At 53.5% G+C, this 27,259-nt stretch overlaps 1 protein-coding gene across 9 annotated transcripts in view; it reads left to right on the top strand.

Moving 5' to 3' along the window:
- Nucleotides 1-7,718: 7,718 nt before the first annotated feature.
- SLC22A23 (solute carrier family 22 member 23) overlaps nucleotides 7,719-27,259 on the top strand; it is a 153,245-nt gene continuing 133,704 nt past the window's right edge. For 7 of the 9 annotated variants that reach the window (XR_005022001.1, XM_036870637.1, XM_036870635.1 and 4 more), the window contains exon 1: nucleotides 7,719-8,356. Coding sequence is in view for 8 of the 9 variants with exons in the window: in XM_036870637.1 (XP_036726532.1) it covers nucleotides 7,724-8,356 (633 nt within the window). In the remaining variant the exon portion in view is untranslated. Of the gene's footprint in view, nucleotides 8,357-10,414; nucleotides 10,715-27,259 lie in introns of those variants that run through there. The other 2 variants (XM_036870638.1, XM_036870636.1) reach the window with 2 other exon arrangements.

Raw genomic sequence — 27,259 nt, 5'->3', positions numbered from 1 at the left:
CTTCATTGCTGTGTGCAGGCTTTCTCTAGTTGCGATGAGCGGGGGCTACTCTTCCTTGTGGTGCACGGGCTTCTCATTGCGGTGGCTTCTCTTGTTGCGGAGCGCGGGCTCTAGGCACGCGGGCTCAGTAGTTGTGGCACACGGGCTTCAGTAGTTGTGGCTCGCAGGCTTAGTTGCTCCGCGGTATGTGGGATCTTCCCTGACCAGGGCTCAAACCTGTGACCCCTGCATTGGCAGATGGATTCTTAACCACTGCGCCACCAGGGAAGCCCCTAAAATAGTCTTTTGGAAAGTGCAGTTTTTTCCTCCCCACGCTCTTCCCTACTGTGTCTTTCTCACCTGTGAGTCTCCTCTGCTGCTCACGGAAAACACTTCACCTCCGGTCACCACATGTGGGAGGTTTTCCCCCACATCAAGCAAGTCTCTGCGACACCAGCTGGGGGTCCTACACTTTAATTCAATTCAGACACTACTGACCCAGAGTTATCTTCGGATCCCACCGATTAGGGCTCCGTCCCACAAGACGGCACCCCTCCCCACACTGCAGATGCCAGCTATCAGCCCAGGCCGCCCGTCACCTGTGCTTCTGACCCACCAGCTACAGCAGGGGCCCCCAACCCCGGGCCACGGGCTGGTTGTTAGGAACCGGGCCGCACAGCAGGAGGTGAGTGGAGGGGGAGCAAGCGAAGCTTCATCTGCCTCTCCCCGTCGCTCCCCATCGCTCACGTTACCGCCTGAACCATCTCCCCACCGCGGCCCCAGTCCGTGGAAAAACTGTCTTCCACGAAACCAGTCCCTGGTGCCATAAAGGGTGGGGACCGCTGAGCTACAGAGCGGAGGTTGCAATGACCTCCTTCTTGAGTTTGATTAACTTGCTAGAGGGGCTCACAGATGTGGAAAGGCTTACTTACCTTTACCAGTTTATTAAAGGATATAGTAAAGGATACTGATGAACAGCCAGATGAAGAGATGCACAGGGCGAGGTCTGGGAGGGTCCTGAGTGCAGGAGCCTCTGTCCCCCTGGAGTTGGGGTGCGTCACCCTCCCCGTGTGGCTGTGCTCACCCACCTGGGAGCTCTCTGAACCCCACACTAGCGGGATTTTACGTACGGAGGCTTCCTCACGTGGGCATGATGGGTCATTAACTCCACTTCCGGCCCCTGTTCCCTCTAGAGAAACGCGGAGGGCGGCTGGGCATTCCAAGCTTCTCGTCCTGGCTCGGTGTTTCTGGGGACCAGCCGCTTCCAGGAGCCCACCCAGTCACCTCATCAGAACAAGAGATGCTCCCAGGGTTCTCGTCACTTAGGAAATTACAAGGGTTTTAGGAGTCCTGTGCCGGGAACCAGGGGCAGAGACCCATAGATGTATTTCTTATTATTTCACAAAGAGTATCGTCAAATTTTATTCTATAAATGCCATAATTAAATCATAAGATGGAAATGCCATGAGGTCCCTACACCTTCACAAACGTGTAATTCTCCCTGTACCTCAGTGCCTTCCTTCCTGCTGTTCCCTCTTCTCTTTCTGGCAAAATCCCATCTATCACCCCACTCTTCATCCATTCCAAAAATATTTACTGAGTGCCAGGCCCTGTGACAGGCAGGGGGGCTCCTGAGGCATATACATCAGGGCTCTGTCCTTTAGGGACATACACTAGAAAATGCAGTTTTACTTGAATGCCCTTAGATTTATATTCCCAGCATTTTCTGGTTGATGGAAACACTCTTGTCAAAGACCATTAACCTGGAGGCTACGGTCGCTCTATTCTGTTCGCTATAAAAGCGGCTGCTTATTCCACACCCATGAATTTTGCAGCCTCCCTGAAGGATCTATGTTAACTTTAAAGAAACGGAATCTTTGAGGTTAACAAGGCAGCAGGAAAAAATACTGAAAAATTAAAGGAAAACTTGGATATAAGTGCATTTCTGGGTCAATGATCAAAACTTGATAAAAGATGGAAATGTAAACTAGAATGAAAACAGGAGAATTTGAGAGTTAGTCGTCATGACCCTCAGACTGGGCTCAAGGCTTACCCTCCACGCCGCCGGCCTTTCAGACAGACCAGAGACTGGACCACAGCAGGCACGTTTAGTGCCGTTGGTGTCTTTTTAACATTTTGGAGTCGTTTAAAAAATCACTTACTAAAACAAGCTTTTTATTAAAATTTCTTTTTCTTTTTTTTTTTTTTTGTTTTTCTTCTGCTCCCCCATCGACTTTGAGTTCCAAACCATGAAATCTTTACTTGATTAAAAATATCATCACAAATTGTAAATCAACTATACGTCAATAAAATTTTTAAAAACGTATTATCGCAAAGATAGAACCTATTCAGAGGGAAATTACTGATTTAGAGCTTAAAATGAAATCGTGTTTGGAAAGAGTGTTAAATCACCGTTTTTAAAAAACTAAAATTTTCATTTTAGAATATTTTTAGGCTTATAGAAAAAGATTACAAGGATAGTACAGAGAGGTTCAATATACCCTAGGCCTAATGTCCCCGTTATTAACATCTTACATTAGTCTGGTATATTTGTCACAACAAATGAGCTAATACTGATACATTTTTATTGATTAAAGTCTATAGTTCACTCGGATTTTCTCAGTGTTGACAGAATGTCCTTTTTCTCTTCCAGGATCCCATCCCACTTGATCTTCACGTCTCCTTGGGCTCCTCTGGGTTGTGACGGTTTCTCACACTTGCCTTGTTTTTGATGAGCTGGGCAGTTTTCAGTTCTGGTCAGGTATTTCATAGAACCTCTCAGCTGGGATTCGCCTGGTGTTTTCCTCCTGCTTAGAGTGGGGTTACGGGTTTGGGGGAGGAAGACCCCAGAGGTAAAGGCCCTTCTCATCACACCACGTCAAGGCTACACGCTCTCAAGATGACTTGTCTCTGCCGATGTTGTCCTCTTTGGACGGAAACACTGTGGGCAGCCCACACTTCATGAGTGTTGAGTCAATGCTCCACCTTCTCGAGGGTCATGTGCATACACACAGTATCTACAGCTCTTCCACGGGGGAGATTTATCTCTTCTTCCCCATTTCTTTCGTTCTTTATTCAATCATTTATTTATATCAGTATGGATCTGGGGATAGTTCTTTTATACTTTGGGTTATTAACCAACACGACTTTATTTATTTTGTTGCTCAAATCAGGAGCTTATCCCTTTGACACAGCCCCATGGTTGTTGTGTTAATTTCTCCTGTACAGTGAAGTGACTCTTACACACACACACACGTACACACACATTCTTTTTCATATTCTTTTCCATTATGGTTATCACAGGATATTGAATATAGTTCCCTGTGCTCTACAGTAGGACCTTGTTGTTTATTCATCCTGTGTATACTAGTTTGCCTCTGCTACTCCCAAACTCCCATTCCTTCCCTCCCCATCCCCTCCCCCTTGGCAACCACAAGTCTGTTCTCTATATCTGTGAGTCTGTTTTTGCTTCATAGATATGTTGATTTGTATCATATTTCAGATTCTACATATAAGTGATATCACAATGAACATTCTTAACCACGATAAGGCAAACGTGACATCTGTGATTTTTAGCAAACAAAAGCCAGCCTCCAATTCTAGATCAATTTGTTATACTAATTGTTTTTAAACTCAATAAAAGCATTCAAAATTAAATTTTAACCAAGCTTTTAATTCAGCCCTATCAATCACATTTACAATTGAATAGCTTTTTGCATAAAAGTCTTATCTTCACTTTGTTAATTCTTTTCACTTGGTCTTTCGATCAGGAAGAATGAATTGGCTTGTACTCCACGAGTAAGTAGTTTTTCTCAAGATATTACCTGTAGTTCTTTTTTTGGGGGGGGTAGATTTTGTGACATTTTTATTACTTCTTCGACAAAACAAAAATAGCTTTTGCATTTTCATTTATGATAGGTTTTGTAAATGTCAAATTCCTTGTTAGTCAAAGTTAACATTCCAGAAGTCAAAGAATGATGTAAATAATGTTCAAGTGTACACGAGTTTGAAGTAATTTCATATCACTTTCTCCCATCCTCCAAAAATCAAGATAACCTACTTTTCAAATAGCTATTTGAAAGAAATCAAACTGCAGTAAAAAAAAGAAAAAGGACATGATATTTTTAAATATATCTATCCATATTTCAAGTATAAAGAAAAAACATGAGCATACAGGTAAAAAAACCAATGTGAAATCCATTTGCTTTGATTGCTTTGTACATTTTAAGTTAATTAACCCTGACACCAATTCCTTGAAACTAACTCTTAGAGAATTATGGAGGATTTAAAATTAGGTTTCTGTCAACTTTAGAAGTAAGCTAAATATTTTTTTTCCTCCTGCTATCTCCAAGGAAATAAAATTGTTCAAGTGCATCGGTGATTTGGTTGTATCTTTTATTTCTTCTTGTTACTTTCTCAATTTTAAGAAAATTACACACAGACAGATTATTTAACATGCTTTCAAAGGGAGAGAAATGGAGATCAGTGAGTTCCGGATACTAACATAAATTTAGGGTCACAGTCTCAGACGTTCTCCGGGGCCAGACAAATGACGTGTACTCACATCCCTGTGTGCCCAGCAGAAACAAGGCGAGCTGGAGAACTCCTGTCCTTCCATTGCCTTCCAAGAAAACACGGCATGACAAGGGCCAGTACTTCTGCGATGTACTTAAAAAATGTTCAATCTCCCGATTTTCAAATGTTGGCAGTTATTTTTCTGGAAGCATCGTGTGTAGTCTGTGAGCTGCTTTTGGCCTACAAGCCGTCCATGTGCAGACTGATAACTGCCCACAAGAACTTCACATTGGGAGCTAATCCACCAACCACAATAACTTCCACTAAGACATAGAATCGTCAAGATCATGTGAATTCTCCTGCTGGCTGATCTGAGCACTATATTTGAGAGACTAAACGAACATGAAAAGGTTGCTTGGTGACTTAAGAAGCAAAGTAAACAGAGATGGAGGATCCCAACAGATAATATCGCTCGGTGATAGTAACTGGATATACTCATTTATTCAGCAAATACATATTGCCTTGCGTGTGCCAGGCCCCAGAAATACAGCTGAGTACAGGAACAGTCTAGAGGTAGGAGGCAGTAGATAAATAAGTAAACAAGAAAACTAGCACTTGGTGAAAACTACAGTGCAGGAAAGTAGACTAGGGTAATGTGATAGCAGGTGCCTGAGTGGCTGCCGTATAGGAGCCAGTGAACCTGGCGGCCATCAGAGTTTCCAGTTCTTTCTCTTTGCTCTTTTGGTTCTAGGTCCCTCCGTGAGGTCACTTTTTGTGGTATATCTTAATAAATTAAAGGCCAGTTTAACTGCTACCTTTTAATCTTCCTGACTAGATTTGGGGGGCATATTGATCCAAGAGGGATTTAGGGAAACCCCTAATCTAATCAGCAATTTAATTACAATGCCTGGGTCAGTGCTGCAGCTGTCTAATTCCAAACATCTTATGTGGCTTCCTTTTAGCTTGAGTTTTAAAGGGTACCATTTCGAGTGTGTCCCCAAATCTTAGGAATGTACCATTTGAGGATTTTTATCACCTTTTTGAGACAAGAACTAATAACAGCTTGGCAATGAAACTCCCCCCCCAGGGCTAGGGCTTCTCCCACCTAAAAATGCATATTGACAAATGTCTTTTAAAACTCTTTCCTATGATTTTTTCGCTGTTTTTTTGCTTGCTTTGTTGAGGTTTTGTTGTTGTTGTTGTTTACCCTGCCTTTTGAAACGGAGAAATCCTGGAGTGTAAAGTCAGAAGATCTGGTTCCAAGCCAGAAGTTTGGCTCTGCTGTGGGCAACGCCCTAACCCTACAGCTTCATCTTGAAGACCCACCTCTTGGGGGTCCCATGAGGACTGAGTGAGCGCTGTGTATCAGAAAGCCAACCCTGCAAAGTTCAATCTTTACCGAAATACTGAACGCTAACAAGTGCTTACTGTTAAAATACGTGCAGGTTTTGAGACCCATCTCTCGGAGGTTTGGTGTTTCCTGCGCCCCTGCCCCTGCGTACCTAATCTCCCCTTCTCAGCCACACCCGAGTCCACGACCTCCCCGCCCCCAAGGCCCGGGGCGCTAGAAGGCTTTTAAAGAATTCTCTCTCTGGTGTGCAAGTATTTTAAATTGTAAGTACGTGTTGCCCGTAACAAAAAAGAACTGCAGGTTAAAAATGTAAGCAAATAATGGAAATGCAAGAGTACGTTCAGTATATGCAGCTTAGAGTGTATTCTTTTGGAAAGCAAAAGCATTTCTCCCACTTCCCCCCCCCCCCGCCCCGCCCCAAACAAGGCTGGAAATGGATTGCTCTATCTGAGACACCCATTAATAAACTTCTCAGAACGTCAAGGGTCCTATCACTGGGCACGCCTGGTGAAGGGGCCCGCCGGCCCGGGCGCAGGAGGAAACCTGCGAACGCGGCCGGTTGCCGCAGGGCGCTGTTGTTTACACGGCGCTGCCCAGCGCGGTCTGCGCGGGAGTGCGAGCGAGGAGGGGAGTCCGGCCGCCGCGTGTGCGCCTGTGCGCTCCGCCGGAGACCGGAATGCATCTTGGGGAGGGGGTGGGGAACACCAGCACCGTTCACGGTCATGTACATATAACTCGGTGTTGGCAATATATCCTTCCGGCCTCGTGCTTACATAGCATTCCTCTGGGAGTGGGGCGAGAAATGGCGATTTGGAAGTGGGTGCTGCGGTCGGTCGCGGGTGACCCGACGCTGCGGGTCACCCACGACCTGAAATTGGCAAATGCGCCCCCTCGACTCGAAAATCAACCGTGTCGGCGCCTCGAAACAGCGCAAGAGGGTTGCTCCCGAACGCTGGCGACCCTTGGCCTCGGGACCTGGCGTGGGGTGCGGGCAGCTGGTGGCGGGCACATGGGAAGAGAACAGAGGTCACCGAGAGCCGGCGCCGCGGGAGCCGAGCCTGAGGACCACCCGGTCACCCGCTCAGCGCGCGCCGCCCACTCCGGGCCCCCAGCCTCACAAGCCCGCGGTCGTGGCGCCTCCTCCTCTCCCTGCCGGGGGCGGAGCGGGGCCTGGCGGGGATCCTCGCGCCCTGCGGCCGGGCATCCCGTGTCCCCGCCCCTCCCCGGCTGCTGCTGCGGCGGCGGCGGCGGCGGCGGCGCGGCGGGCCGGAGGGGGCGCTCGCGCGCAGGAGCCGGCGCAGCAGGTGCCGCGTTACCTCCACCGCGCGGGGGGAGAGGGGGCGGGCCGGGGCGCGGGAGGCGGAGGGAGGCCGGAGAGCCGAGCCGGGGAGCGCGGCCGGCGCGGCAGGCTGGTATCGAGCTCGCGGCTTCCGGGAGGCGCCGGGGTCGGATAAATACATCCCGGGCGCGCGGGGAGCGCGGAGCCGCCCGCGCCACGCTCCGCAGGGCTCCCGCCGGCACAGGCACAGGCACAGGCACAGGCGCGGCGCCGCTCCTCCTCCTCCTCCTCGCGCGCCGGGCGCGGAGCCGCGGAGAGCGGCGGGCTCGGCCGCCGGCGCCCGGGCCTCTGAGCCGATGAGCGGCGGCGGCTGAGGGCCGCGGCCTCTGCCCGCCCTCCGCCCGGCGCCCGCCGGGGCCGCAGCCGGGGCGCGGGTGGCCGGCCATGGGGGCGCAGTGACGCGCGCGGCGGCCGAGCGTTCCTGCGAGCGGCGGGCCCTCCTCGGCGGCGGCGGCGGCGGGCCCGCGCGCTCTGCCCGGGGCCCCGCGGGAGCCTCCGCCGCGCTCTATGCGCCTCTGCGGGCGCCGCGGACCCGGGCCATGGCGATAGACCGGCGGCGCGAGGCGGCGGGCGGCGTCCCTGGGCGGCTGCCGCCCGCGGCCGAGGAGAACGGCGCCCTGCCGCCCGGGGACGCGGCGGCCTCGGCGCCCCTCGGGGGGCGCGCGGGCCCGGGCGGCGGCGGCGACATCCAGCCGCTGCCCGCCCCGCACGCCGCCGGCGGCCCGCACCCGAGCCTCCTGTTGCTAGACTATGACGGGTCGGTGCTGCCCTTCCTCGGGGGCCTGGGCGGCGGCTACCAGAAGACCCTTGTGCTGCTCACCTGGATCCCGGCGCTCTTCATCGGCTTCAGCCAGTTCTCGGACTCCTTCCTCTTGGACCAGCCCAACTTCTGGTGCCGCGGGGACAGCAAGGGCGCCGAGCCGGCGGGGGTCACGGCCACGGGCCGGTGGGGCGGCGGCGACCTGGCCAACTGGACCAGCCCCCCGACCACCCCCTTCTCCACCGCCGCCTGGGGGACGGCGGGCCCCCTCGGCAACGGCAGCGGCGCGGAAGGGGGCGACGCGCCGCCCCTGCCGTCCCCTCCGGACAAGGGGGACAACGCCTCCAACTGTGATTGCCACGCGTGGAACTACGGCATCCGCACAGGCCTGGTCCAAAACGTGGTCAGCAAGGTAAGAGCCGCGACCGCCCCGGCCCCGCGTCCCCCTCCCGAGCGCTGTGCCCTCCGCGGTCCTCGCGCCCTTCCCCGCGCCCTCGTGCAGACCCGGGTCCCCGCAGTGGTGCGAGCCCACGTGTCCTCGCACCTCACGTGGGCTTGCTCTCTTTCCATCCCCCAAACAGATGTGTTTGCCCGGGTGTGAAGCCGGGCTCCGGCAGCCCTCTGCGGTGGCCCTGCCTACCTACGCCAAGGGGCACCTTAGCCTTCCGAGTTGGCACCCAAACTCCTGTCCCAAAGCACACACGAAAGGGGCGCCTCTCTCTCTGCAAAGGCTGGAGCTTCCCTCCCCCACCCTCGAGCTGTCACTTCATTCAGGCAGGGGTGGCCCGCAGAGGGCAAGGCCTGATGTGTCACCAGCTGGCCCTGGAGGATGCCCCTCTCAAGGTCTGCCCGCTGGAGCCTGGCCCCGGGCTCTGCCCTTTGCCGGGCCAGCTGTCCCCAAGTCTCCCACAAAGAAATAGCCTCTGCCAGAATAGTCCCTATTCCCAGGTGTTCTTCCGGGCACACCTCAGCCATCCAGTGCTGGCTTTGGAAAGAGACTAAAGCTGACTAAAGAGCTCAAATTGTAGCCAGAGAAGCAAACAGCTTTTGAAGATTCCCTTTCGGTTTCCCCAAGCTCAGTCCTCCCCAGAGGTCGGCGTATTTCACGCTGGACTTCGCCACCCCAGTGTTCCCTCAGGTGTCTTCTCGGGACTGTAGCAAACACCATTGGAGTATAGGAAGGATGCTAAGAATTTGTGGTGTTTCGGGACCACCCCTGCTGTCACACAGCAGCCCTTTTGTCCAGGCGTTGAGGTCAGATCCTGGCCAGCTTTACCTGGACATCTGACTTGCTCCAGCCCAGGGGGGCCCTCTAGCAGAGGTGCTGCATCCTGGGAAATGGAGTAGGAGTGTTTGCGAGAGATATGTGGCCATCATAAAGGTGGAGAAGGGGCAGTGCTAGAAAATCAATGCCTAAGACATCTACAGTTTTCTGGATTTCTTAACATACAAGAGAGATTGTATGCCAGTGTGTCAAACAACTTGTGTTATTGTGCCCCTTCTGTGTTTTAAATAACTAATTTGCCTTTCAAAGTAAATGTAGACCTTTCTCCCACTTCTGGGCAGTTCTGGGCAGAGTTTGAAATGCTTTGTTTAAATGCCAGACTGAAATTTGACAGTTTATAATAATCTATGTGCATGTATCTCCCCCCCGCCCCAAACGTGTGTTAGTAAACAGCTGTGCCTCATGGATATGTAAGATGAAACTCTTACATCATCATGACCCTTGTCTTCAGCTTGTACCAGCCTGGCGAGAAATGAGCTGGCCTCCGGGAACTCTCTGGATTAGCTGTTAATGGGGAGATGCTTCTAGCTTGGTTCACCTTGATCCTGTCAGTCAGCCTGTCCTTTGCCAAGGCGTTTCTGTGACTGTTTCCCATCGATGGAGGTCAATGTCTGGTTGTTGTTTACCACACGGAAAACTTAAGAACAGTGCCTATCTTAATGCTGTTTGTATGTCTGTGAAAGTAAGGATTTGCAACGTGTCAAATACTTTGAGCCTCTTTCTAAAGTACAGGAGGAATGATGTAGATCGAAGCAGATGTGTGTAGAGGGTACTCTGTTCTGGGGTCACAGGGGAGGCCAACTTGGAAGTTAGGAGTGGGTCAGAGCATCATTGTCCCAGTGGTGGGGACCCTGCCGTGGATGGTGGGAGGAGAAAGCTAGAACAGTTCTTGAAAGCAGGCTATGGAGGCGCCTTGGAGAGCTGGACAGGTGTTCCAAGTAAGCACTCGAGGGGGTCAAAAATGGCACAAGGGTGTGCAGCATGGTTTGGGGTGCGTCAGTTATGTACAGCTGACAAGGCAGTCCGGGAGGTGAACACTTGGGGGCAATAGGTAGAGACGCATTTTCCTGTAAGATAAAGACTAAAAAGGACATATTGATTTTCACGCACAGATAAGATCTAAATAAAGGACTGTTCTGTTCCATAACCAATGCTTTCAAAAGCTTTTTAAGCACATTTTGGCAGGTACTGAGGCCAGCTTTCTCCTCTGATGGCGGTGCCCGCTGGATCCTGTATCAGATGTACAGACGTGGAATGCGTATTGTGATGGGTGCTGATTCCAGAGGTCAGGTGCCTGTCAGCTTGGCTTGCAAGTGGAAGCAGAAGTGGCAGGCTTCGCCTTCTGTCCGTGGATGAAAGTTCAGGGTCTGAGAAGTTGCCTTTTGTACCCTCTTCCCCCACTGAGCGCCGCGATCTTCGCACTCACAGGGAAGCCCCGTGCAGCATCTTCATCATCAGACTTCCTCCAGCAGGTGTGTGCCTCCCTGCGATAGAGGGCCTGTTCTCTCCCTGGATACAGGAGAACCACCAGGCACATATTACATTATATTAAACATATGTTCTAGATATATATCATTAATATCTATAGCATATATTGTATAGTCTAGTATACAGGCTACAATAGCACTTACACACATGAAACTGCCAAGGCAGATAGAGTCCCAGGTCGTTATAGTTAAAAGAGGTCTTGGAACTGACAAGAGTCTCTCCCCTCCTGGGTGGCATCCCTGGATGCGTGGCTGTGCCTTGCACGGAACCCCATTAGCTGGTTAGTCTTCCTTGCAGAGAGTCGTGCTTTTTGGTGGACGTAACTCGGGTCATCTCATGCCTGTTTGTGCAGCTCTCTCCTCCGAATGATTCTTTTTCCTTCATATAGTACATGCTCAGATATCTGAGGATACCCAAGTACTGGTTTCTTCCCTGGCTAAGAAATCGCCAGCTCCTTCAGTCCTTCCATACGGGACAGAATTCGCCATTCTGATGGTTCCACGTGGCATATGTATCTCTTAAGCATGGCACCCAGAACACAATAGGCACGGCCTGTGTGTTCTGATCAGAAGAGAAGACATTGGACGCTTCACTAATGAAGCTTACAGTCGATCGTTAAGGCTTTCAGTAGACGTGTCATCTGTCCACCTCGGGGCCTCGATGGGATCCCGTTGTGTCAGGGCTTTCTCAGCCTGTGCTTGTGTGACGTGGGGTACCATGTAGGTTTCATCTTGCTAGTTTTGGGTTGTTAGATCTCTCCTGTTAGGATCTTTTTTATTTCTATTTTTTGCCTTGGTCCCTGGTATTTGTTAATCAGAATTTGCAATGCCTTCGAAATAGTAATAATGATGATGACGCCACCTTTCTTTTGTGCTGCCCTATAAAGTTTCCAAAATATTTTCACCTGTTATTTCCTTTGATTAAGAATGTTGAGCCGTCCAAGGCAGTCTTAACACTGAGTGTTGTCTTGATTTTAAGTCCGTTCACCAGCCTTGAGTGGACCAGAAAGTTGGTCCTCAAGTTCCAAATGCCGTTCATTGCTCTGCGTTTTATCCCCAGCCGCATAGAAAGATCGTCAGTGCTTAACTTAACTCTGCTGACGTTAAAATACTCCTCCCAGTAATATGCATGGTTTATCCTGCATTGTTCAGAGTGAACCCTTGTTGGTTTCTAACGCTCTCCACTTCCTTGAATAACCCCTAGAATTTTGCCTACCATCAATGTTAGCAACACTCTCTTTCTGTACGTGACATTTAAGATGTTTATCTCCAGTCTTCTAATATTTTTTCTGTTCGCCAAGAATTCTCACAGATTGCTGGCCTTTATCCTGTAAGTAACCTGAGAGTTGTTTAAATACCCCAGGAAGTAATTTGAATTCTTTTTCTGGGGCTCAAGATTAGAAGTTATTTACAGTGACTCAGTATGATTTAATTAGGGTGAAAAATAATTACAATGTCATCGCAATAGGAATATCTTTAGAAAGAACTCACCTGGTAGGTCATCCTAGTGTGGTTTTATTTGGTGTGTCTACTATATACAACACAACAGTGAACATCTTTGTGCAGTGACTGTGTTTAGAAACTGACTGAAATAGACAATGCATCACATGGGACCAAAAGCAAACAGTAAAAGTAACATTGCTTGCCATCTCTGCCTCCAGTTTCCCTCTTTGGAAGCAGCCATGGTTACCAGTTCCTTATGTATCCTTCCAGAAATATTCCAAGTATATTTTCATTTATATATTTTTCTCTCACAAGCTGTTCATATACACTGTTTCAGGCCTTTTGTTCACCTGTGTTGGGGATGGGTGCATATCAGTACAGGGAGCCCCTCACTCTTTTCTGTGTAATAATTTAACAAGTCACCCTCCAAGCGGGCATTTCGGTTGTTTCCAGTCTTTGTTATTACATGATATACAATGAAACTCCCGCACACATGAAACTTTTAGAAGTGGAGGGTCAAACTGGGCTGCATTTTAATTCTGACAGATGTCAAAGTGCTCTCCATAGAGATCTTATTGCCCTTTCACACGTCCATCCATAATGTGTGAGGCCCCACTCCCACATTATGACCCAGGGGTTGTCATACTTTTAAATGTCTCCTGGTTTGACATGTGAGAAATTGTATTTGGTCGTTGTTGTCATTTGCATTCTCTTGTTAGGAGGGAGGTTAAATATCTCTGAAATTTTTTGAGCCACTTGTGTTTCCTTTTCTTTGAACTGTCTCTTCGCATCCTTTGCCTTCTTGTGTGTATATTTGGGGGGGGGGCATTATTTTCTTACTGATTTATAGGAGTACTTTATGCATAAAGTAAATTAAGCATTTTGGATGTTTTGTAAATGTTTTTCCCTGGTTTGTTGTTTGTCTTTTGATTTTGTTTATGGTATTTTTGTTACGCAGAGACTTTTGGTTTGGATAGGGTCAAGTGAATCTTTTATGGTTTCTGGGTTTTGTGGTAGATTTAGGGCTTCTATAATCCTGGAATATTAGGGAAAAAACACATTTTCTTTGAATATTTTTAGGATCTCAGTACCTTTTTGATTTGGTGTTGTAGGTGTCAGATTTGCTTCTATTGAGGTATAAGGATGAATTGCTAGGAAGGGAAATAAATGTTAGGTCAGTGGGCATAACAGCATTTCTCACAGGCTTTGACTTGCTCATGACGAGCTCCTAAGCATAGAATCTGGTGTGGTCCTCACTGATGGAGACACCGAAAGTTGCACAGTTGCTAAGCAGCTCTTCCATCTTTTGGGGGACAGTGTTCGTCCCCAGGTCTCACCTTTCCTTCATCTTCTTGCTCTGGACCAGCTGCAGAACCTCTTGTCTTTAGCATTGTTTTGCAAGTCTTGGTTCATTCTGGCCTTCAGTCCCAGGCAGGATCGAGTCAAAAGTTGATGTCACTTAAAAACACGTTGGGCACCAAATGTCAGTCCTGGTGCGGGAGCCGGCTGGGCCACACATTCAGGATGCAGGGCTGGCAGCTGGGAGCCGGCCACGGTGAGAGCATTTACACCATGGAAATCTGCAAACACCGCACACCTGGGTCTGTTTTTCTTCCGAGAAACAGTTGTTAGGCAATCATCACGCCACTGAGTGTGACCCTGGGCCACTCCTCTGTTTTTTCCTAACCTCTCCTCCCCTCCCCCCTCCCTCTCTCAGACGTGAGCGCGGATTCTGGGCCAGGCTTTGTGCTTCCTGTCGGGAATGCAGCGCTAGGCGGAGACAGCGCAGCACCCACTGAGCTGATGGACTAACAAGCGAGGCACACCTTAACTAATCATCCTCACTTTTTAATTACAAACTGAGTTAAGTGAGTGGAAAGAACGGGAAATGAGAGAGAACAGAGAGCCTGGCCCAGACGGACTGGCCTCAGTGATGAGACTGAGGCCTGAGCAGGAGAGAGGCAGAGGAGGGGGTGGGGGGGGGTGTCTTTCCCTCCGAGAGGGAGTGGCATCTGCAGGGCCTTGTGGCCTGCGGGAGCCTGGGGTTGAAGCGTGCAGGGTGGCTGGGAGCACGGGGATGGGGTGACTCATAGCCATGAGACGATGAACTCAGCCAGCCGAGGGATGGGTAGGGAACGGGGGCGCCCAGGGAGAGCCTGTGGGGTGAGGACGGGGCTGGCGCTGACCCTGCTTGGGGCCCCACGGATGGGCAGGGGGGAAGCCGGGCCTGCTTCTGCGGGAAGGAGGCCGCTGGCCCGGGGCGGGGGGGGCCTGAGGAGGAGCCGTGGAGAAGCCCACTGGCCGGCAGGTTCGGACCAGGCCTTGGGCAAGTGGGTCTGACCCTGTTCCCGGGCTGTTGATTGGAGAAGCACCGGCCCTGGAGGGTTCTAGCATCTTCTCTTGCCCTCTGGCTCAAAAGGGGAGGGTGCTAATTAAATTTCCATGGGGCCAGAGGACCCTGAAATGGGAAGCCATCGGCTAGAACTGACTTCATTCAACCAGCTTCACCTGTGCCCAGCACCCAGTGTAGGTAAAAGTGTGCCCTGGGCACAGCGAGCTGTGGTGTTATCTTCGAGTCCAAAGTTCAGTTCAGGGAGGAGAACGAGGCTGGGGGTCACTGACGTGTCCAGAGCCGTAGCTATAGGGTTAGAACTGCTCACCTGCTCACCCTGCAGGGTGTTCTTGCCTCCGCCCCAGGGGCCCCGCCCGGGGGAGGGGGGATGGGGGGACCTGCCCTTTCTCTTCATCTTTACTGGCCAATCAGAGATGGTCCTGCTCCTGCCTGAGGATGGGCGTGGCCGTGTGCTGTTACCTGCGGCTTCCCGTGGTGGGCTATGCAGACCTCTCGGGCAGATTCCCTAATCTTTGCTCCTTCTGCCTTCTGAGCCCACTTCCTGGAACCCTTTTCTCCTTCCTTCTACTTGCTGGTCCCTGTTCATCCTTCAGGTCCGCACGCAGTGCCCCCAGCACTGGCTGTGTGTCTGTCCCTCTCCCCAGTGGAGGTGTGCCCTTTACCCACCGAGTCCTCACCAGAAGTGTCTGAGCTCACCTGCGTTGATGTCATGAGAAGAGCGGAGCTCTTTAGCTTGGCAGGTGTGGGTTATGACCCGTTCATCTGCAGGCACCTCGCGGGTAAAGTGGGCTCAGGGCTCCCCTTCCCTCCCCTCCAGGGCGGCTGTAGGGCGGAATGGGAGCGCGCACCCCCCTCCAGGAGACACCTGGAAATCTCAGATTCCTTTCTTCCTCTTCTGTGGGGTAAGGACTGGCTGAACGAGTCAGGTCAGAAATGCTTAGATGGGGAGGACCTGATAGGCCACACCTGGAAGGGTGGTTAATTCCATGGCCGTTCTGAGGTGTCTCTCGCCTTTGCCCAGAAACTGATGACCTGGGAAGCCAGGTGTGCCCTTCAGATGGGACGCTGCAATGCAGGTGGCCTGAGGGGTCCCGCCAAGGTTGACCTCCAGGGGGTTTGTCTGAAAGACCCTTGAAGGGGTTGGCTGGTTTTCAGAGTTCTCCTGTGAAAACAGAGCAGGTCTCTGGCCGCAGGGCTCAGGGATCTGAAAAGGAAAGGGGCTTCCTGGCCGGCGGGGCCCAGGATGAGGTGGGGTACTCTGTCAGTTGCTCCTCCACCTCCACCGAGGTCGTGGGCCAGACATCTGAGTCCGTGCCCTTCGATGGAGGACCGTCTACCGAGTTAGAAGTCTGGGTTAGCTGTGCTGGGGGGAAGCGGATCGGAGAGAAAGTGGAATTGTAAAGGGGGGCAGAGGGTAACCCGAGCCTTGACTGCAGGCATCAGGGAGCTGCCTTCAGGGCAGGTACAAACGGGGGAAGGGCCAGGCTCTGTAGAGAGGCCTCTGCCCACCTGGAGTGTTGTCCCTGCTGGGTCTGTAGGAGGCATTGACCCTGACCTCCGTGGTCCACAGACTTGGCTCTGTGGTCTCTGCTTCTCTCAACGTTTACCCAGCGCTGGTCATTACATACGGGCTGACCACCCCTGAGACAAGTGGCCTAGAGATTCACAAGCCTGCATTTCTGGGAAAGCGGGCAGGGTTATGGGCTGATTTAAGTGGATTTCCCCTACAACAAGTCGTTGTGAAATAGAACACCGCCAGCGGGCTCTCAGGTCATCACTTGCACTGTATGACATGCTGTCAAACCCTCTCTTCTCAGGACTCGTTTGGTTGCAAGTAATGAAAACAAATTCCAAATTACATTAATTAAGAAAAATAGAAAAGAAATTGACAGGAAAGATGCAGGGATGGCTCAGGAAACCTAGGCTGGGATCTGAGACCAGAAAGTGGGACGGGTTGTTTCAGAGCCCTTTTGGAAGCCGCATCAGTTTCTCCTGAGATCAGCTTCTGTAACCCCCGTCCAGACTGGCTTTTGCTCACCTGGTCCCTGGTCAGGCAGAGGCCAGCACCCCTCTGTCCTACACCAGATTCCTGGGTGCAATTCCAATGTCCAGCTGGGGCAGGGCAGGCGGGTGTCAGAGCACAGCGTGTAGTTACCCAGGGCGGGGGGACCCCTGCAGACCATGGGGTAGGGGGCAGCAGTAGCTGTTTTTCATTGGGGGGTGGAAGAGACTAGAGATGGATCTTTTTGGCAGTTAATGGAGGATAAATGAATGTTGATGATTTAACCCTTAAATGCTTTAGACAAAGTACTCTTTTTCTTCTCAAAGACTCAGGGTGGAACTTACCCGGCTCCTTAAGCTTAGTGTGGAATTGGCAGGAACACCCCTCCTGAGGCTTCTTTTCTGGAAATAGGTATAGATGCCCTCAGCTATTAGCTCCAGATCAGAGGGGGCTTGGAGCAAGCCCCTGGGCAGACGCTGAAACACGCAGCAAAGCGTTGCCCCACCCCCTGCCCCACTCAGGGCGGGTCTCCTGGTCTCTCCAAACCTTTCTTCCAGTCAGGACCAGCCACGAAACTTGTGGGGCCCCAGTGCAAGATGAAAATGCAGGGCCCCTTGTTCGTAAATGATTCCCAGGATCGAGACGGCAGCCGCAGAGCGTTAAGCCACATGCGGCCCTTCTGAGCTGGGCCCTGTTCCTGGGGACCGCCCCCCACTGCCTGTCACCGTTCACAGAGCCGGTGTCACCACTGCAAAGCTCAGCAAGTGTTCCCCGCGCCTTTCTGCGTCTTCTTCCCGATTTCACGTCCTTCTGCTTCTCCACTCCTTTGCTGTGTCTTTTTCTCGGTTCCTTGCAGTGAAAGTATATAACTCACTTTTGCAGGGCCTGTTTTGCAGAGGCACAGCCCTAACCGGTTTAGTTCTGGGTGTATAGTTAGATTAGGACCTGCAGTGGCACCAAGGAGCCAGGAGGCTTCTTACATTGGAAACCCTGCTCCAGAAATGAGACAGTTTTCTTATCTGAGCAGTGAACCCATAGCTGAGTCACAGGAGCCTGTGGGAAGGAATGTCAAGTCATAAGAATGCTGGTTAAGTGTTTATCAGCCTTTTTTTTTTTTTTTTTTTTTAAGTGGGGAAGAGGGTCAGTCTTTGTATAACTTAATCCTGCTAGCGTGATAGTCACACTTTATTTCTTAGCACAATTTAAAGACTAAGTGTAGGGCTTCCCTGGTGGCGCGGTGGTTGGGAATCCACCTGCCAATGCAGGGGACGAGGGTTCGAGCCCTGGTCTGGGAAGATCCCACGTGCCACAGAGCAACTAAGCCCATGCACCACAACTACTGAGCCTGCGCTCTAGAGCCCATGAGCCACAACTGCTGAGCCTGTGTGCCACAACTACTGAGCCTGTGCTCTAGAGCCTGCGAGCCACAGGCAGAGCATTAAGCCACATGCCGCCCTTCTGAGCTGGGCCTTGCTCCTGGGGACCGCCCCCCACTGCCTGTCACTACTCCTTCAGTAGTTGTGAGCCCATGTGCCACAACTACTGAAGCCCAGGCACCTAGAGCCCGTGCTCCGCAACAAGAGAAGCCACCGCAATGAGAAGCCCACACACCGCAACGAAGAGTAGCCCCCGCTCGCCGCAACTAGAGAAAGCCCGCGCGCAGCAATGAAGACCCAATGCAGCCAAAACTAAAAATTAAAAAAAATAAAGAATAAGCGCAAAGGAGACAGTGTGCTGTAAACCAGCCACAAGCCTCCCAGGGGTCATATTAAATTATGGATGCTTAGGCACTCAGCCCCATAATTTGCACTACAGACTGTTTCCTCCCAGATTAGATTAAAAGCTGCTTTTCCTGTGTGTTTAAAAGATGCTTTACAAATTGGGCACCCTTGATTGCTTCATCCTGAGGAACTCCACTGTTCCCGAATGGATATACGTGAGCATTTGCAGCAAACACAAAGTTTTTGTCCATCTTAAAAAAATGTTTGTGTAACTGTGGTAAAGTATACATAACATGAAACTGACCATTTTAAGCATTTGTAAGTGCACAGCTCAGCAGGATTAAGTACATTCTCAGCGTTGTGCAACCATCACCTCCATCCTTTCCAGAACTTTTCCATCTTCCCAAACTGAACCTCTGTCCCCATTAAACACTAACTCCCCTTCTCCCCTACCCCGGCCCCCAGCCCCCACCATCTAGTTTCTGTCTCTGTGAGTTTGACTACTTTCAACCCCTCCTGTAAGTGAAACCATTTTTTGTCCTTTTGTGACCGGCTTAGTTCACTGAGCCTCATGTGGTTCATCCACACTGTAGCCCGTGTCCGGATTTCCTTCCTTTTTACGACTGAACAGTAATATTCCATTGTGTTTACACCACTTTTGTTTGTCCATCATCCGTCAGTGGACACTTGGGTGGCTCCCTCCTTGAGGTTCTTGTGACAGTGCTGCTTTGAGGACAGTGACACACGGCCCCTCCCCATCGGGCGACCCCGCACCGCCTGTGTTGAGCCTGCCCTGCTTCCGCTCTCAGGACATCTGCTCCGTGGCAGGCCTTGCTCCGGCCCGGGTAGTGACCCAGGTGGACGGAAGCTCGTCTGTGCCCAGAGAAGGAGCTCCTGGTACAGCCGAGACCAGTGTCAGATGGAGGGCTCTGGGCGTGCTGTGGGGCGGGAGCTGAGGCATGGGGCACAGAGGTGAACACACCTGGGGAGGCCTGTGCTCACCGTGCGGGGGGCCGGGGAGCAGTGCCGCCCAGCTATCCACGCCGTGTCCTCGGGGTCCCCCAGCCCTCCCATCCATCCTCCGCCCTTGAAAACCATGGCCGTGGCCCTTCCCAGGGCTTCTGACCAAGGGCCTGTCCCTCTCGACGTGTCTGCCCTTGGGAGGTGCCGGCTCTGCCTGGTCCCCGCCTCGCCCGGGCCTCGGGGTCTCGGTGCCACAGCCGAGTCAGGCTGGTGATACCAGATCCGCAGACGGCTTCAGGGACGTCAGGCGACCTGTCTGTGGCCTTAGCGGTGACCATTCAGTCCTCAGCTGTATCAGGACAGGTGCGCTGCCTGGACTTCCCATCTGTCTCCTAGCGGCTCTCCTCCTGGTCTCCTGCGAGAATCCTTTTCATCACTCACCCGTTAAGGCCGTTCCCCGGTGTCTTAGCTCCTTATGGGCCGAGAAACAAGCCCCACAGACGGGGCGGCTAAAGGAACACACATTTATCCCCACAGTCTGGGGGCTGGATGTCCAAGATCAAGGCGGCAGCGGGGCTGGTTCCTCCGAGGCCCCTCTCCTGGGCTTGTAGACACCACCTCTTCCCCGTGTCCTCACACGGTCGTCTCTCTGTGTCTGTGTCCTCATCCCTTCCTTACAAGGACAGCCCTGTTCAGTCAGGGTCCACCTCAGTGACCTCATTTTGAGTGAATTAGCCCTGGAAGGGCCCATCTCCAAATAGTCACATCTGAGGTGCTGGGGGTCAGAACTTCAACACAGGAGAGTCTTTTGTTCAGCCCATAACAGCTGAGTTCCAGCACACAGCCTGAGGAGGGCGGCCCTAGAGCGCTGCCTGTGCCTGGGTAGCTCCCCAAGGCCCCAGGCCTGCGTGTTCCATCACCAGCAAGACTGGCCGTGTCCTCTGGTCTCGGATCTCCTCCACCCCCTTGCCTCAAACCCCAGCACTTTTGTCCTAAGTCGTAGCTGATTGGCTCTTTCGACCCCCGTGCTCAGTCTTCGCTGCGCTCCCTGGCCTTTAGGGCGGAGTTGGGCCTGGTTGGCGGGTTTTCGCACCCGCCGCCTGCCTCTCCGGCCACTGTCCCCACCGCCCGGCACCGGGACCCTGCGCTCTGACCCCGACCCTTCCTCAGGCAGCCTCAGCCTTTGCACACGGTGTCCTCCAGCCCGGAGTCCGCCTCCTGGTCACCCCGCCCCTTCTCCAGGCCTTTCCCTGTGCCTGGGTACCTGGCCCTGGTGGGTGCTCGCCGCGGCGAAGGTGGCTGTGGGCTGTGGCCCTGCCGGTGTGGGGTGTTAGCCGATTTAATTCTAGGACGGCAAGAATAGAAAGAGGACAGAATCACAGGTCAACTCAGGCATGAAGCCCAGGTTCAAGGAGCTGCTGAGGACCATGAAGGGTGGTGTGGTGTATCTCAAGCAGCAGCTCTTCAAACTGGAATTCATCCTGGGCTCTGGAGCACATTATGTCTTTAAGCCAGTGTTCTTCAGAACTTTCAGTCACAGAGTCTTTCCTTCTAATGAAAGCTGCGTATCGACAGAATTGGTCTTTCTGGATCTAGGACTGGGGGCAGGGGTGGTGTCTGGAAAACCTAGACTCGCTTGGGGAACTCTGGGAAATACCTGTAGGACCCAGGCACCAGCTGTTTAAAGAAGTTCTAGGATATCCCCACGTGGTGCGGTTCTTCCCCAGCGGACACGTGGCCGTGTCTGGAAACATTGTGGTTGTCACGCGGAGGAAGGGGTGCTGCTGACGTCTGGTGAGCAGGGACCAGGGATGCTGCCGTACGTGGTACGACATGGGACCGCCACCCCCCGCGGCAAAGGGTGATCCAGCCCCAAATGTCCGGAGCGCCAGGTCTGAGACGTCCTGGTCTGAGCTAGTGTAGACGTTCGTTGTGTTTCCTGACCCCACCCAACAGATGGCCAGGGCTCAGCCCGTCTGAGACCGAGGCTCCCCTGTAAGCCGGGCAGGGGCTGCAGAGTTGCCAGGAATGACCACTCAGCTGGGCGCTCTGCCCCGTGGAAGAAGGGTCTGCGGAGCGCATGAGTGCCGTCAGCTGAGCCTCAGCCCGCCCGCCCGCGGCCAGGCTTCCGGGGCAGGCACATCACATCCTGAAGCACCAATCCGTGCGGTCTACCTGCGAATGGATGTTGCTGATGACCCCGTCACTTGTTAAATAGGCCCTTTGAACCTCTGCTTAGAATAATGGTTCATTACTTGAAAGGGAAACATTTATTTGCAAGTAAAAGGTATTTATTTTCTAAATGGCTCTAATTCGGACTAGCCTTTTCCATAATTCCCTTTAAGGTGGTTTGATAGTGTTTTCAGGGACAGGCAAAGAGAGCTGCCCTGTGGGACAGAGACGCCGAGCGCTCGGGGCCGGAACGGAGCGTGAGCGCTGTTTACGGTATCAGAGTAACTGATCAGGGCGACCCCCCTCGGTGCAGATGGTGAACCTGCAGTGGTCCTAGTGTGACATCCCCCATGACACGTGTGCCTCCGAAAGTCAGCCTGTTGTGGGGCTGTCACTGCAACTGCTGGCCTGGGGCCTGTCCACTCACCGGAGCCGACCCCGGGCCCCACCTGCCCGTCTTCCCCAACCAGCGAGATCTTTCCCTCCTTAGATGCTCACAGCGCCGTCTGTCTGTCTGTCCCACTCGCTGTCCTCCTTCTCAGGGGTCTGTGCTCGGCGTCCTTGGTGTCCCTAGGAAAGAACCATCCAAGGCTGCGGGCGGGAAGACCTCGCCGAGTGTTCTGGGGCTGCGGAGTGTCTTAGCTGGCTCTCAGAAGTAACATTCAAATGGGAAATAAAGATGCCTCGACCAGCGGTCACCCAGTGAGAGGCAGAGAAAAGTGAGAAGGTGACGCATCTTGTTGGGGCCTGTGCACAGCTTAGAAGCTTCTGGAGCTGTCGCATGGTGGGCCAGTTGTCAAATCTTCTAGGTTCCAGGGTAGGGTTTTGTGTTATTTCATTGTAAAAGAAGATTTATTTTTAATCTTTTTTTCTGGGAAGTCCCAGAAGAAGCTGCTTTTCAGAAATGGATATCATCAAGGTTATGAGAGTATTTTGGGGGTTTTTTTGGTTTTTGTGTGTCTGCTGATAACAGGTTTGAATTGAATTGAATTGTGGTTTAAGTATAAGCAGTGGTTTCTCTCCTTAGTTTCTCACCTGCCATCTTGTTTTTCCCCATTTGTAACTCTAGTCCTCTTTTGACTAGAGTTTTGACTAGGGTCTCAGACAAGTGATTAGAGGGAGGGTGGTGAAAAAAGAAAAACTAGAGCCTTGGTTGTGGGTCTCGCTCCAGCAGCAGTTTGGGGGAAACTGAAATGACCTGAGCAGGCAGAGGGTGACCAGAATTTAAAGGCTCAGTTTACTATACCAAGAGTAGGTTTTTCAGTCTCCAAAAGGCAATGTCTCCTGTCGAGGGGGAGGCCGTGATCCACAGTCTGATGGAATCTGTGCGTAGAGCGGAGGTGGTGGCCTAACTCATCTGGTTCCCGTTCACGTGGGGAGGAGACCACAGGAGCAAAGTCCAGAGGGTATGTCGTTCACATGTTTGCTGGGCAGCTCTGTTTGCAGAGTGCCGTGTTGAGAGCCTCTGAGTCACGCCCTGAGGATCGGGTGGTCCCGGGAGACCGAGGAGAAGGAGAGCAGAGCAACGTGGGCAGGGGGGAGCCTGAGCAGGGGGTGGCAGTGGGGAGGGGTGGAGTGTGTGTGTCGGGGGTCAGTCCTGGGTGGCAGGAAGTGGGAAGAAGCTCTTGTTTAAACCAGGAGGAGATGAGGCGCAGAGCTCTGAAGGTTTGAAACCTTCGGCATCAGTAGGCATGCTGTCCGCTGCAAACAGCAGAAAACCTCAGATCACACTGAGTTCTGAAAGACGCAGGAAAACTTAAGACATTTCCGGAGGTCAGGGATGGGCCAGGCCCCAGTCCACAGTCTTTTCTGCGTCTCTCCCTGGCCTGCGTCAGTGCTGGTTCATCCTAACACTGTGTAGTGAGAGGCTAATACTACTTGGGCTGCCATGACAGAGCACCACAGACTGGGGCTGAAACAGCAGGATTTGTTCCGTCACAGTCTGGAGGCTGGAGGTCCAAGATCAAGGTGTTGGCAGGGTGGTTTCTCCTGAGGCCTCTCTCGGCTTGTAGATGCCGCCTCCTGCCTGTGTCCTCACAGGGTCATCTCTCTGTGTGTCTGTGTCCTGATCTCCTCTTCTTCTAAAGACACTGGTCGTATTGGGTTGTGTCCCACCCTAACGACCCGTTTTAACTTAATCACCTCTTGAAAGCCTTGTGTCCAAATTCAGCCACATCTGAGGTGCTGGAGGTCAGGGCTTCAACAGATGGCTTTTGAGGGGACACGATCCAGCCCGTGGCCAAGTGCCGAGGTCCTCGTGTTGGCAAGGTGACGCCCCCGACGGTGGCTCTCTGAGGCCCCAGCCCCCTCCTGGCTTGGGAAAGAGGGAATGACAGCGTCTCCTTGCAGCCTGGAGCGTGGGTCCTCCTCTCTTACCTGCACCCCCTCAGGTCGCATACCTGCCCTGGACTCACTGGGGGTGCTCTGTGCGCGCCGGGGACGCCCCTTCCCCGAGTCACGTGGGGCGGGCACCTGCACAAAACTGGGTTCAAGAGGAGTGGGATCGGGGAGAAGAGGGGCTGTGTGCATGTGTGCAGAGGACCCCAGACCGTCTCTGGCAGGTGAGCAGAGGGTGGAAGGTTTCTGAGCCAGGTCGTGGCAACATGTCCCGGCCGTGGGCTGGCCATTCACTTCTCCCTCCTGTTATCAGCGTCTGATAGGTGAGGGACCCCAGGCTTAGAGGCCAAGGGGCTTGGCCAGGGACGCGGCGTTCCTAATCCATGAAGCCGGCATCCCAGACACGTCAGTCCCGCTCCGCCACCTGTGCTCCCTCCACAACACCAGCACCACCCCCCCCGCCCCCGTTTCCAGAAGACAGACCATGTGCCGGCGGAGAGGAGGAACGGGGCCACCAGCGTCTGTGCTGTGGGTGATGGCGCCCGGCCACACGGGGTGGGCAAGGGGCAGACCAGACTCACTCGCGTATCAGGTGACAGGAGGGGGCCGGCCCGGAGCCTCAGAAAGTCCGACGGAAAGTCCGGGGCGTCAGCAGGCTTGGCTCCCCCCGGGGGCTCTGAGGGAGGGTCCGTCCAGGCCTCTGGAGCGGCCTCGGTCCCTGGCATCCTGGGCGGGGAGGCACCAGTCCAGTCCTCCATCTCCACCTGGTCTCCCCGTGTGTCTTCACGTCATCGTTTCTCTACCTGTGTCTCTGCGTCCACGTTTCCGCGTTTTCCAAGGGCACCAGCCGTGCTGGATGAGGACCCCCGCTGATGACGTCATTTAGCTTCATCTTCTCTGTGAGGACCCTTCCTCCCTCCCACACTCACGTCCTGAGCCGCCGGGGTGAGGAGTCACTTCGCCAGCTCTTACAGGGGGGACGCAGCTCAGCCCACGATGGAGTCCTCGCAGGAAGACAGAGCTTCTTATCCCTGCAACACGGGTGGTTCTGTCCTTCACGTCAGTTTTGCAAGAAGAGTGCTTTCCGGCCCATTGGGTCTGTTGTCGAGTGATGGATCTGCAAGCAGGTGGCCGCAGCGGCTGGCATCCAGGTGGTGACAGAGGGGGCGGGTAAAGGTGGCTGCAGATGGTGGCGGGAGTGCCTGTGGGCGCTGTTCACGCTGAGGGAGAAGGGGGAGGGGCCCTGGAATAAACAGCACCTGTGCGAGTCGCTCACTCCGCCCTGAGCGCTTGGCCTGGAGGTCGTGTCCTTGAGCAGAAGGGAAGGTACGAACAAACACCTTCGCTCCGGGAGGGTCAGCCAGCCCTCTGGGCTCCGTCACAGCCCCGGCATCTCCTTCCCCGTCGCCGCCTGTCACCAGAGAGCTGCCGGAGGGGGGAGGGGGGAGGAGACGGAAGCCCCGTCAGCTCTGGGTGCTGCTTCCTCATCTTTGGGGACCCGTTTAAAACAGTTTCCCAGATATTTTAAAATGGAGATACAATTAACATACAGTAAAATGGGCAGATTTTAAGTGTATAGTTCAGTGGGTTTGGACCCATTTATCTGCCCCTTAACCACCACCTAAATTAAGCGGCAGCGCGTACCCCCGCCACGGAGAACCTGACCCTGCGCGCCTCCCATCGCCCCCCCCAGCGGCCTGCGTGCTACTTTCCCCAGCACAGCCGGTGCCGCCCGGTGCGGAGCGTGGCAGACACGGACCCGTGCAGGACGGGGCCTGGGCGTCTGCCGCTCGCACCCGGCGTCACCTGTGAGGTTTGTCCACGTTCGCACCCGCGTCAGTAGTCGCTCCTCCTCGTGCGGCTGGTCCGCCCTCCATGGCTCGTGTGCCCCGCGTTCGGGTTCTCCCCTCACCTGTCGGTGGACTTCGGGGCGTTTCCTGTTTGGGGCCGTTACGCGTAGATTGCCATGACAGTGAAATGCAGTACTTCGTAAGCCCTTCCTACTCCTCGTTACCTTTCAGTTCCCAGACGTCCAAGTGGACAGAATCGGAGCAGCTAGTGGGAGGCCTTGACTTACTTGTAATCTGGGTAGGTTTCCCTCTGTCCCTTTTCTTCCTGGGGGTCGGAAGCAGGAGCGACGGGGTGCCTGTGGGGGAGGAGCTGTGGCCTCCGAGACGCAGGAATCCAGCTGCAGTTTCCAGGGCCCGAGGGTGATGAGGAGGCCGGAGGAGTGGGGCCGGGGGCGGGGACGCACGTGGGCGGGATTGCACGTGGGCGGGAGGAGCCACACCTGGACCGCGGCGGCCAGGACCCCAGGGCGGGTACCAGGAGTGCTGTGGTTTTTCACCCCGTCCCTGGGGGGCTTGGAGCAGCAGGACCTCCTGCCGCATGTGGGAACCGAGCTGGGAGCCCCGCACCCCTCCTGGCTCAGGAAGACCTGGGTAAGCCTGGTGAGGGCCGACGGCTCCGGGGTTAAAGAAGTTTGGGAGCAAGAGGCCAAACAAAACAGCCGGTGTGTCCGCCATCTCCCGGCCACGGCTGAACACAGAGCGGCGGCCCCGTGTGTAGGGACACTCGTAGGGAAGGGCAAGGGGAGTTCTCTTCCGATGGACCTGCCCGGCAGGATCCTGCTTCAGGGGAAGGAGGGAGCTAGGGCAGTGTTTCCCAGCAGGGCTGGGGCGTGGGAGGGGAATCATCCCTCCCAATCTCTCTCCTCCGTCTACAGACCTTAAAGGAAGCAATGAAGTGCAGGCAGACGGTTCCCACCATTTTTGAACCTCGAAAAACGTGGCGTTTTCCCCAGGGTTTTCACGTTTGTCCGTGTTCGCGTGTCGCTGGGCATTTCGTCGGGCAGAGTGTTTGCGTCCGTGCCTGCGCGTCGTCCAAGGTGATCTGCACTCGTGTTGAAGCAGGTGAAGGCACCACTGATGCACTTGTGTTGAGGCAGCAGTTTAGGGACTGGAGGCCCCGCGGTGTTCAGCAGAGAGAATGCGTTTATCCCGATGGCTGTGGAAGTTACTAAGCCGAAGGGGAAAGCGAAGGCGGCTTTCCTGGGCTTGGGTAGGTGGTGTTCTGAACGGCGCTTGTGCACAGTAGCCAGGAAACTCGGTTCCTTTAGGTTTTGTAAACGCAGCCCCATGATTTGAAAAAAAAAACAAAAGACCTTGTGAAAAATGGTTTTACACGTGGCTTTTTCACAGTCTCGACTTGACCACAAGCACCACGTGGTTGTGAGCACCGGGGCTGGTCCAGCAGTGGCACGGTCCCGTGCTCGGGGGCTGTGCTGAGTGCAGCAGGGCTGGGGGAAGGCCCTAGGCTCGGGCAGGAGACCTGGGTCTCCATCCTGGGCTCTTCACCACGTTTCCACTCAGACCTCCAGCTCCGGGAGTTACTTGGCCTCCTGGACCCTAATTTCCGAGGTGGAGATGCCGCTCATTGCGTAGGCTTTGGAGGGATGAAAGGAAACGACCCACATGCAGGCTCCATGTCCACAGGGTGTGAGCTCTGAGACCCGTGCTTCCTCCGAGCCCTTTTCTCGAGGAGCCCCCATTG

This window comes from Balaenoptera musculus, chromosome 11 (assembly GCF_009873245.2).
Source record: "Balaenoptera musculus isolate JJ_BM4_2016_0621 chromosome 11, mBalMus1.pri.v3, whole genome shotgun sequence".
NCBI classification, from domain to species: Eukaryota; Metazoa; Chordata; class Mammalia; order Artiodactyla; family Balaenopteridae; genus Balaenoptera; species Balaenoptera musculus.
The sequence above is the reverse complement of the archived record's forward strand: the minus strand, read 5'-3'. Positions and strand labels throughout refer to the sequence as shown.